Raw genomic sequence first — 12,171 nt, 5'->3', positions numbered from 1 at the left:
TGAATATACTTTCCTGCATCGTTTGAAGCACTCGCTTTGGGAAATTTCAGCTTTTGTAGTTGAAAGTAAAAATGCATCATAATAACTATATGAGTATAGAACAAAAGACCCCTCTGTAAGAAGCGACAAAGACGGGGCTAACATAAAAGTCCTAATATACGTATAAGGGTTGGTGGGGAAACATGACGAAGGGAGCGAAAACAGTTTTTGTAATGCGTTACCGGTGCCTTAATTTTTTGCTTCGCTGTTCAATGGGGTGTTGTAGCATCTAGTTAAAAAATATATTTTGTCGGAACGAAAAGCTAAAAATGGGTCAATGCATGTTAAAAAAGCTGAATTAAGGTTAAAAAATTATAGCCATTGTTATTTTGGCTGGAAAATGTCAAGACATAAGGAAAATGATAGTTCTTATGATTTTTCCATTATTTCTGGGCTCTCATGCTAAATGTTACTCTAAAATGTCTCAAGTTTGCCTGGATTCAAGCCAACGATATTTTTATGCCAAATCTTTCACTGAGCCAAGAAACATTTCTTTAAATCTCGGTATATACAAATAATGTTCAACGAAACCTCAAGGCAGCCGAAAAGGAATCGTAAATCCGTATTTTGGATATGTCCAGTGTACACACAGTTAACAGGATGAAAAGAGGACTATTCACCGTTTAACAAGACAACATGTTTATTATGTTATTTAGTATCACACTGAAACTTTGGAAACAATTAACAAAATATATTATTAATTTTATGAGTGAGTAATGCTTTGTCTGTAGCCAACCATTCCTTGACTCCCTGATGTGGGATCTCCACTGACGCATACGCCCGCTCCACTTGAGCCTCCCCCTGCCCCACCATTTCCGTTTCCACCTCGTCCTCCTCCAGACCCGCTTCCGGACCCGCCTCCTGAGCCTCCTCCGGATGAGGCTCCTCCTCCTCGTTTCCCGCGTGTTTTGGTGTGTACTTTGGCGTGGCGTTTCTTCTCGTCAGAGCGGGCGAACTTCCGCCCACAAACGTCACAAGTAAAAGGCTTCTCTCCAGTATGAGTCCGTATGTGAGTGGTCAAATGATCACTTCGACTAAAAGTTCTCATGCAGATTCTGCACTGAAAGGGCTTCTGTCCCGTATGTATCCGAATGTGTCGGGTGAGTTCGTCGCTTCTGGAGAATCTTCGGTCGCAATCCGACACCGGGCAAGCGTATGGGCGTTCATGAACCGGTGTTTTACTTGGACGATTGGGATACTTGCGTGACCTCACCGGCACCAGTCTTATTGGTTGTTGGCTCTGCTGATACACTTGGGACAGAATTTCGTGTCCCTTACTCGTGCTAGGGTTGTATTCAGCCAGAGTTGCACTTGACTCGGCATTCGAAGTGCTCGATGGCGTGCCAAAGGCAGTCGAAGAGATTGAGAGTTGTGGACTGGGACTAGTGGTCAGACTGGAGCTCATCGTCCTCATGGGCTGCCCACTTACGCCCATCTCCTCTTTGGGGGTCACAATATGAGACACGTGGGTCTGGTTGGAGGCTTGAGTGAACTGAGCAGTGGTATTGGGAGGGGGTGGACCAAGAACGTACCCTTGAGACGAGAACGATCCTGGCCCATGGTTGGAGTAATCCATCTTGGTAAGGTGAGCGTGCGAATGCGTCTGGTGTTGCTGTTGTTGTTGTTGCTGCTGGTGTTGTTGTTGATTGTGCAAAGACTGGAGTTGGTTATGTGAGGGGATATTTGGTTCATTGGGGCCTAGTAAGGGTGGGAATAATCCATGAGCTTCGGCATCGCTCATGGCCACCAGACTTGGCGAATTCAGTGAGCATGCCGTGGATGCGGGAAAGTTCAGCTTCTGATGCTGACTCACAGACTCAAAGCTATCTGTGGCCTGAGAGAATTGAAGTAGGGATTGTGATTGTCGGCCATCGTCCATGAACGAGGGCGTGTTTTGAGAGAACGAGGAAGTGTCCGAGGTATTTTGCGGTCCCAACATCCCACCGTCGGGACCGGTATTGTGAAAGACGGAACCAATATGGCCGAAGAGCCATGATGTCCCCGAGCCTTGAGGCACCAGGCCTCCAGATCCTTGAGTATCATCCAGGAATCTGAAAACAAAGAAAGATGAAAGCCTATTGATTACACCGGTCATTCATTGTGATTTAGGAGGCTAGTGTTCTCTTTGTCAGGTATTCTCTTCTTGCTGGTTGCTATTGCTCACCTTGTGAAGGTACCCTTATACTGCAATCCCGTGTCGGATTCATTGGTTTGATATGACATAACGTCACAGTGTTCACTCTCCAAATGGCCGTCGCCAACTTCTCGTTTCACTTCAGATGGGAACACTGAAAAAGGAAAAGCGGATAAGAAATAAGTTTCAACCAGTTGACAAGTTTATCCTCCGTCAAATGAGTGTGAATAATATGGCCTTCGGTATCCAGGCTTTCTCGCTTGAATTAAGAGTACTCAAGCTAAAAGGCCAATGTTCTAAGAAACTTGTCACTTACATTTAGTATTATTAGGCATCGATCAGGGTTTGACAACAACATTAACAATTAGTGTCTGTATCAAACTATTGGATGTCAAAACATGTTCGAGATAAGTTCAAAAAACAGCGAAAGTAGCATTATGTTCGAGGTTGTACGGTATTTCGGGTACATTCATTGCCTCTTCACGTACTATAGGTGAATGAACGACAAATAGAAGCCTGCAAGAAGTGTACGAGATCCCAAAAGGTTCAAGGACCCCAAGAATAGCAGAAAATGAGCGGTTCACGCATATTTTCTATCAATATAAGCAATCAATATACCTTCTAAGAATAATGTGACATATGAACGGAAATGATTAAATCACATACATTTATGCCTATGCCATTGAACATCCTCAAATTGCTCTCAATAGTGAGGCTAATCCAAATTCTACGTTAAAACATTTCTAAAAACCGCTCATTCCAGAAATACCTCTAATCCTTGACAGGGGATTTGAATTATCTGTATTCATCTCATTTGCCCTCTGACGAGTTTCGAAAGCATTTGATCCACACAAGGCATTAATCAAATAAACCATCGATACAGAAGGAACTCATTTCTTGAGAATTGGCATTACTTTGAGATCATTGGATGTTTCAGATGTATCTTAAGTGATGGTGTCGAAATGGTTGACTTCGGGCAATGGTTTGGAGAGGGAGAAACCGTAGAAGACCTCCTCTCCTCTCTCAGCGTATGTTACAAGTCACTTCTGTTTCATTTCCAAATAGGACATTCTTTCCCATTTGACAAAGAGAGCCGAGTTTGTCATTAGCTCAAATGACGCAAATTGGAAGCTGAATCATTTTTAGCCTTCCCTTCCAATAATTTAGTGAGGTTTGAGAATTTGTTCAGGTGTATATATATAGACTCTCCTCTTATGGTATGTTCTATCCGAGAGTATCTCTGAAAGAGGAGATTTAAGGATAAATCATGATGATTGGAGAAATATTTCTCGACCAAATCATTTCTACCGTGACGTAAATGAAATGAGGAACAATTCTAGAACAAAAAATAGGATCATATCCAGGGTGATATGGAACCCGCTTGATTGAGCACAAAATACCAAGCTCCCTTTAATAGGGCCACACACACAACTTGGATGCATTGAAGGCTCTAAAATTGAGTTGGGTCCGAAATTTTCTTTTGAGATTTTCTCCGGTACGACTTCGACGGAATCTTGAACTGTTGAAAATAACGCTAAAAAATACATAATTGCGAACGAAATGTGAATGCAAATGAAATGCAAACGCGGTTCTATCAAACATTTTAGTTTTAAAACCTTTAATGTCAATAAAAGACGTTGAGCATTGCTATGTCCTCCTAACTTGTGCTCGCTCCCATTCATACTCTCCCTAGTCCATCCTTGAACTACATTTTCATAACTGTAAGTTAATCTTATAACCCAATAATTATTCTTTCCCTAACCTATTCATCTTGTTATTTCGCACCAAAAATATTTGGTCGCATCGGCAAGGCCTACATGCATTAGTCCTCATTTGTTTTCATGAGAACATTTTGCATAAGTTCGAAAGAAAGTGCGCGGCTTTTGTTTTGGTACTTGGCCCTAAAAGTGTCTTAATCAAGAAAAAGCCAATGCATTATGGCAAGCTAAGAGGAGGAAAATTCTAAGCTTTATCTCGTCTTCTCAAGATATGGAAGCTTTTTCCTGAATGAAAACCGCATCAATGCCATAAAACTTTTTGTCGTAGAATCAAAAAAAAGCCCCAACCAATTTCAATGGCAAAGGTCTCTAAATGACTTTCCAGAGACAATGTCTGTTTCAGAAAAAGGCAGCACCAGCGATTGGCAAGCACTTTTGTAAGCGTTACCAGAATATATGTACTCTGGTTTTTTGATAACTTGAATGTTTTGAAACAACGCCAAGATTTCAAGTGGTTAGGAACTTTTCAATAAATGTCAAGTCTTCTCCATTCAATAACGTCATTCGCCTCTCCATTCAAGAGCTGATCGGGTTATTAGTTTCATTTAAAAAAACATCCTCGTAAACTCTCCGTGGCAACTGGAACCCCCAAATATGTCAGTGTGCCACGACAAAATTTACGTTGTTTACCACTCAGTAACTATGCACCGGTGGCAGGTATAGGTATACTGCAATACAAACACAATCATATATTAATCTGGGATTATCCAGAGTCTTGGTTTGACGAATGGAGGGTGATATTTTTAGCTTGTGACCAAATTTGCTCTGGAGGATAAGAATAAGCCTTGATATTTCCTCAATAAGTGGTACTGGAAGGTTCAACCATCTAACCGGGTGAGCAGCGTCAGTGAACGCAGTGAACGCCGGGTACGGCGTGTGCCCTTGCCCTTCCATCTTGTAATTTCACCGCACACGCAAATCATATTTAACCGCTTCCTTCTCTTAAACGCCGAGAGCGTTTACGGGTACGTATGTGCCTTCAAATCAATACTTCGAGCTAAAAAGGTTATGTACAACGCGAGTGTGACGCCAATGGTTAAATTTAGCCTCACTACCAACGATACAAAGACTAATGCCACTGACAGGGGGCCGGTGACAAGAATAAGAAATTTACGTCCACTTCTCGGGAGGATCTAATTCGAGAGGCGCCGATCAGTGTTCCACTACGAGGTACATACGTACCGAGCTCAGTCAACGAATGTATGGAACATACACGTACTCGCCCCACTGCATGCTGCGCTTTATTGTACCTCCAACCAAGACAGAAAGAAGAGCCATAGAGAGCGACTCAAAGAGAGTATCCAAGAGAGAGGATGAAGAGAAGAAAGAGGGGAGTAGGAGGACACAAGGGAAGGAGGCCGACAGACAGCCTTTTACCTTCCCAGCCTTGCTCGTGCAGATAGAAAAGGAGGGTCACATTGAGTGGCCTAGAACTGCTTAGTGACAACAAGGAAGGGTCTTGGAAGGCCAACAGAGGTGTGTGTTCCATGCCTGAAAGTTGCTCAATGCTTGACTTGATTCCCAACCGAAAAAATGAATGAATGAGAAAGCTGCAGGTGAGAGGTTGGCTGCTCGAGCAACTCCTCCATGGTCGACCTCGGAGGCGTTACGCCTGTCTACCGCCATCTGTATGATGATAATGATGATGATCAGCTTGATGTTGCTCATCATCATCATCATCATCATCATCCGTACCGTCAACAAAGCGAGGACCTGAGGAAAACGCCTGAGCTAGCAACAGGATTCGTACGTACAACTAGTTGCTTGGTTTACTATTGCTATCTTTCAGACCTTCACCTCCAGCTCTGTGCAATATACACAGAGGAGACAGAGGAGTAGTAGTAGTATAGTGGTGTCACTTGCGCATGAGTATTGATTGCGAGGGTGGAGGTAAGGAAGAGAACTCAAAGGACGAATTTAGAGAAAGAGCAGAGGGAGTACAGCCAGAAAAGGCCAAACTGGGGAAAGAAGAAGACGTAGAAGACGAAGAGAAACCGAACCAAATAAAGAGAAGAAGAAGAAGAAGGGAACTTAAGGCCACATGAATGCGCGCAACACTATGTGCAGGAGTAGACGAGGATACTGGTGCATACATACATACACATACACAGTTACACACGTACACACACGCTCATACTCACACACACAAACACCACCAATGTGGGGCCTTTCTAACCTACTACGTAACGAATGATGGATTTACGTCAGTTTAAGGATAAAAGCCCGGCAATTCGTTTGAATGGACAGCCTTCTCCATGAATGAGAGATAACTTTAGACCAGTGATGTACCTGTTTGGGCTTCAATATTAGATCCTGAAGTGGAAGAAGTTAGCAGCTGGGTATCAGAGTGTATTGGGGCTTCACCATCCTTTGAAGTCCTGGCACCGGGAGACATTGGCATTGAGCTAGTTGGCGGGGTTTTCATGCGGTCCAGCATCTCGGTTTGATCCTCGATGGGACTGGGAGTGTTAATGTTGGAACATCTTTCCTTGGCAGTGGCGAAGGAGTCCAGTGATGGCGAGTCCGTCGCCATCACGGACTCCAGCAGGACATCCATGGTCATCGCGGCAGTTTTCGAGCTCGGCGATGGGGATGAGGGTTCAGACGAAATGGAAGCACTGGTGTGAGTGGCAATCACCGATGTCGATGAACTGCGACCAATAATCTCGGTTGGTGGGGAAGAAACTGAAGGGTAGGATGGCTCCGACACTTTGATGGTAGCTTCCGATCCCTTCGGACACGAAAGACCGAGTGTGGGAGACCAAAACAGTAGCAGCGAAATGGTTGATCTTCGCGTTAGAGTCGTCGATCAAACACTACCAAGTTCTTTCCAACATGATTCGGACTGATGGTTTACCAATCGAGTGGTCGCATCACCAATGATCAACAGCTAAGTTGTGTCCTTACAGCCTCGCTACCAATACAAGTTGCCACAATTGGGAGGCTGCCACACTCCAAGATCCCAAACAACAACTTCTTGTCTTCCCTCGGCACGAGAGTCAAATGAAGAAGTTGAGAGAGAGCAAAGGAAGAGTAAAATGGACAACCATTCATCAAGACTCCAGCTCCAGCTCCAATGTAGAATGACGTCAAAATGACGTCATCCGTGCGCAAATCATTGGGCCTAAGCCTTGGGTTCTCTGCCAAAGACCCATGCGCTATCTCGCTCAGCCGATCTCTCCTCTCTCCTTCTCTTTTCCGGGCTCGGCTCATACCTTGGCATTGCTTTTTAGCCTTGCCGAAGTCCCGCAACTGGAGTAGAGAATACTGGTCCTCGATGTTGTTGTTGTAATAATGATAATAATAATGTTAGTGGTGGGAGGAGGAGGAGGAGACAAGGAGAAGTAGTAGTGGTATTAGTGGCAATAGTTGGGTTACAGTAATTGTGATAGTACTAAACGTAGGGTTGTAGATTAGTAATATACCATCCATTCACAAGAACATCTGACGGATCTCCTCAGCCTCTCTCTCTCTGTGCCATGGTGTGTGTATGCACGTGTGCAAGCAAGGCCTGCGCATGCCAAGCCCACCGACCGACCGACCAACCCACCAACCCACCAAACCAATAAACGAGGGTTTGCTGGTCTCGGGCTTGACGCCGAACTCGCACCATCATCATCATCATCCACGGAAGAAAGGGACCGGCGCACACCTCAAAGCGGAGAGTAAAAGGATACTATACTTCTCACGAAGTCAAGGAACAGACGGAATTTCGAATCCCATTTCTCTGGCCATGGAACCATGTGGAGGGCTAAGATTTGGAACACACACTCGGTGTCCAACGAATTTGAAATGTTTCTTTACAATGCTCCCCGATTTATGGATGTATGAAGCATAAAACCGAAATGAATCTCCGCGTGTTTCTCCGCTCAAAGTCGGATGTTGTCATCCAGGTGCGTTGGGTTGGTATGACGATGGTGCAAGGGAAACCCAAGCAGCAGCCATCGAACGACGCAAGTAAGCGCGAACAAAGCCAACGAGCACCGACCAATACGTACTGTACTTACGAGCGAACGAACAGACGAACCAACGGACGGACGAACGAACGAAGGAACAAACGAGCGACGAGTCCCGATTACATCCGTAGTCCGTACTCTATTCACCGTACGGCACATCTGCGCTACTCATGAGGAAGAGGTTTTAGGTCAACTGCAATCTTCACAAACACATGGCCCATATTTAGATCCCAAGGGCACCTGTGCGAATAATCCAATGACAGGGGTCCAACCCAAGCCTGCGGATCGGTTGAAAACGCGATTGGAGAGCCTTCGCTCAACGAATTTGATCGCGTATTATTTGACATTTCCCCTAGCACGAGAACACCTGGTGGCGATTTTCCCACAACTCGAACACGTCCTTTGTGTGGAAGAATGTGGATGTGGAATTGGATGTCATTGCTTACATATACATGTAGTCAAATGCGGGCATTGTGTTCACACCATGGAATGGCTGGCTCACTTACCGTCGCAACTCATGAATTCTTCTGATCCTGGTTTACTCATAAAGGCTGACTCGAAACCCATGATAGCTCTTGAAAGTTTCGCTCAAATTTAAGTTCCGTGGAAAGAGACATGCCAATCATGTTTTGGGGGGGAACTATGTCATCTTGCACATGAAAAGCACTTTCGTCTCACTTCATGACATGGATTCATCACATTGTTTTAGGCACAATAACAAAAGTTCCCGAACAGGTGGGTCAACTTTTTCGCGCACATGGACAATGAATAATAATATCCAGCCGACACTCTGACAGACGCACTTCCTCAAGACGGATACTAACTACAACTGCTCAGTCTCAAAAACATATGAGGAGCCTTCTTCTTCTTCTTCTTCTTTGAGTTCGTCTACTGGCCCATCTATACTCTCACACACCTCAAATTCACGAACCAACGAACGAACCAAGTGTACCACTTCTACTAGCAGTACTACCACCACTAGCCGTAGTAGTAGTAGTAGTAGTAGTAGTACTACTACTACTACTACACTTCTACCACTGCTACGAGACCATATGTATAGTATACTGCACATATCTTGACGGGAGGAATGGCTGGAGCTGAAAAATCGCGCACGGGTCAACCAATTACACCTTGGGACCCTTTTGACAGATTTCAAATCAAGGCTCTTTCCAAGGGTTCCTTGAAGCACCATTATTACGGTTTAGTCCTTCGCCAAGATCAGATGCAGGGTGGATCTGGCTTTTGGCTTTGACGATACCATATGAGCAAGATGTTCCAGTACCTCCAGGTGTCTCATCTTTCGCAGTGTCATTAACTTTATGAGAATGACCTTGCCCTGGATTCAACCGGGAATTGGCATCCAAATTGTTGAGTGTGCCCCATTTCAGGATTCATGAAGAAGAGAAGGACCTACTACTTGATGCGTGTTCCATGTACCCAATAGTACTAGAATTTTGCTTACGTACAAAGCATCGTGGGGTCTAACGTGTTTTCCAAGTAATATAATGCTTTCAATCAATTGAGAGATGCTCTTTCTCTTTCTCTCGCTGTCTCTTCTCGCTCCTCTTTCTTTTGTTGGTCTTTCCTGTAATTCCAAGCGGCAAGAAACCGGGATGAGCAATGGACACATGGACGTAGTACATTACCTAGAATGTAACTTAACTATGAAAGAATTGGATGACGCACTTAGTTCCTTCATTGTCCGAAGAATGAGATCCACGCTCGTCGGGAAGTCTGCACTTTTGTATCTTGACGAGAGCTGGCATCGTACGTTAACTAATAGAACGCAAACTATTCATTGAGTACACGTAACCACCACGAAAGAGTTAAGTGTCCATGACTGAAAGTTCTCTCTTCAATTTCCAAAACATTGGGAGCCGTTGAGTCTGTTGAGTGAAGGGCTACACCTGGATAGGTCACTCCCTCCGTCATCGCATCTTTCGAGCGAAGTTTTCAGATTCAGGACATGTGTTCAAAACCGCCAAAAAGGCATCTTATTTCGCGATTATATCAACAAGTATCGGGTTGGTTAGATGTCCAGTATAATGACTGCCGTATAAGAGCTTCACAATCATCATATGAATGGACGTGGAAGGTCAAATTAAAAAAGGGGAATTTTATTTTAATCTTTCATATTTGTATTCCCCTACGCATGTTACGTAAATTATGGCGGATTTTAGTAATTACTTCTCGTGATGGAATGCCCAAAATAAAGGAACCAGTTTACATCATTGTATTACTGTATTAGTCATACTTTTGAAGAACATATTTTGCATTCTTAGCTGAATATTCCTCACACAGAATGTCTGCATGAAGGTGAAAAAAATGTTCTCAATTCGGCTCCTTTACATTATTCAGCTGATAAAATATAAAACCTAGGGTTCTGTATTGGAAATAGAATCCTTTCTTTAGTTTGTATTTCTCGTAATTTTCGAGGAGAGGCATCACAGTTTCAACAGATTTCTGTCCCTACTCGTCTCATTATGGATTGCATTGAAGCTACGGCCTCTATGGAGAAGACTATCATGCACCAGCGGTGTCCAGTAGCACTTCTAGCCAACAAAGTTTGTCCAATTACTCAACCAAACATGACAAGAGAAGCTTTACATTTTAACTGTCAAAATTGGACGCATCCATCATTGTATTTCCATTGAATGTAATTAATTACAATTATGATCAGACACCTTAATCCTAAATTGCGTAATGATAACTAATGCTGAGGCGAGTCAGGATCATGAATAGGCCAAAGACTAGAGTCTTACACTAGATTTTGCTGAAACTGGCCGGACTCGAGCCTTTTTAAAGGAGTCGAGTCCAAACTCGTTTTTACCTTTGATTTCAAATAGGATTCTTGTCAGAACACATTCATTCTTTTTTTGTAGAACCCAGACTGTTCTTCCGAATTGGTATACCCTTTTCATCCTTTATCAAACCAAGTGTCACCCATTGAAGCTTTATATGCCTTTAGTTAATCCTGCTCTCCTTCCCCGGGGAAGATAACGGACCCCATTTCCTCAGAAATTCATTTCGCATTCTTCCATCACTTAATTTTTGTTGGCGTATGACTTGATCAAAGAACTGGCCTTTTAAGTTGCACGCTCGTAAATAAGCTAACCAAGGCAGTAAAGTAGACAATTTCAGCGATTTTCTGTGTCGTTCTTCAGTTCATTGCCGGGCTTTAGCAGGGAGATTTTAAAAAGAGGCTAAAACAAAGTTATTGTATTTATATTTACTCGATTTGCGAAAAAGAGTGTTATCCGCCCAACATACAGTATGCTTCAATTCTGATCAAAATCGCAAGAACAGGGTGCTCCAAAAGCGTTTGCCGGTTCAAAAGCAAGGCAAATTCAAACCTATTTCAACTTGATTGCTACAACTTTCAAAGTAGCTATTTTGAATAGTGTTGTCATAAGCTTTCCTATGGCATTTTTGTTTCCAATTATCTGCAACATTAATTTGGAAACAATAAGTGATAAATCATGTCTTCCTATTTCTGTCAGTACCAGCATGTTCCAATTAGGTAGAATTTTCAAACTTTGTAAGGGGGGAATATTCAGGGAAATTTAAGATTAAAGCCTATGATTCTTAACTTCCAAGGAACTGTCACCTGTACTGTTCGTATGACCAATTTCTTAATTTTTCATCTCCTTTTTGTGCTTTTGGAAAACTCACGACTTTTTGCTTGCACGTCAATTAAAACTATTTTGACCGCTTTCACATTCTTTCAAATTCTTCTGGAAGGCACAATTTGATACTTCTCGTGAGAGAGTAATTTAATTACCAGTTAGTTTTAATAGTTTTGAAATAATATAAATTAAAATAGTTTTAACTAATCTCAATCTTAATTTGAGACTGTCACTATAAAAAAATCTAGGTATGTGAATGATTGTTGTGGTATCTTGGTCAACCAGTGTATATGAATCAAGTTTCTGGTTAATAGTCTTCTTTCTCTGATAAGCATTGGTTCCCAAACTGTGCTGTTACAATCTTGAGTGATGACATCGCATGGGTTGTCCTCAAGTGACCAAGTCATCTTGTGCAATGTCAACCACTTTCTAAATGCCCTTGTAGGTGCTCCAACATATAAGGCAAATGATATAAAGGTTATTTCCGAACTTAATTGCAAAACTCCCCTCACATGGAAAAAGTTTGAAAATATTACCAAAATTGAACAAGCACGTTTGGGTACAAATTCTTCTGGAAGGCATAATTTGATACTTCTTGATTTGATACTTCTCGTGAGAGAGTAATCTAATTACTAGCT

General features: G+C 42.9%; 1 protein-coding gene across 2 annotated transcripts; it reads right to left on the bottom strand.

Moving 5' to 3' along the window:
- Positions 1 to 673: 673 nt before the first annotated feature.
- On the bottom strand, positions 674 to 8,896 carry LOC131881309 (early growth response protein 1-like). Of its 2 annotated transcripts, none has more exons than XM_059228143.1 (3): positions 8,414 to 8,896; positions 2,204 to 2,327; positions 674 to 2,090 (listed from the first exon to the last, which is right to left on the bottom strand). In XM_059228143.1, exons 1-3 carry the CDS (start codon positions 8,472 to 8,474, stop codon positions 743 to 745), a joined length of 1,533 nt encoding a protein of 510 aa, XP_059084126.1. In that variant the 5' UTR covers positions 8,475 to 8,896; the 3' UTR covers positions 674 to 742. The 2 variants fall into 2 exon arrangements, with proteins under 2 accessions (XP_059084126.1, XP_059084125.1); XM_059228142.1 differs by lacking the exon at positions 8,414 to 8,896 and adding an exon at positions 6,241 to 6,993.
- Positions 8,897 to 12,171: the final 3,275 nt, after the last annotated feature.

Source organism: Tigriopus californicus, chromosome 5 (genome assembly GCF_007210705.1).
Source record: "Tigriopus californicus strain San Diego chromosome 5, Tcal_SD_v2.1, whole genome shotgun sequence".
Lineage (NCBI taxonomy): Eukaryota > Metazoa > Arthropoda > Copepoda > Harpacticoida > Harpacticidae > Tigriopus > Tigriopus californicus.
Note: the sequence above shows the minus strand (reverse complement) of the source record. Positions and strands in the feature narration are given on the sequence as shown.

What these genes read in the sequence shown, in the direction of transcription:
- LOC131881309 (XM_059228142.1), bottom strand. Translation starts at nt 6,514, where the DNA reads ATGACCATGGATGTCCTGCTGGAGTCCGTGATGGCGACGGACTCGCCA. An exon ending in TAATATTGAAGCCCAAACAG is followed by an intron (nt 2,328 to 6,240) that starts GTACATCACTGG and finishes TTCCTTTTTCAG; the next exon opens with TGTTCCCATCTGAAGTGAAA. An exon ending in TATAAGGGTACCTTCACAAG is followed by an intron (nt 2,091 to 2,203) that starts GTGAGCAATAGC and finishes CTTTGTTTTCAG; the next exon opens with ATTCCTGGATGATACTCAAG.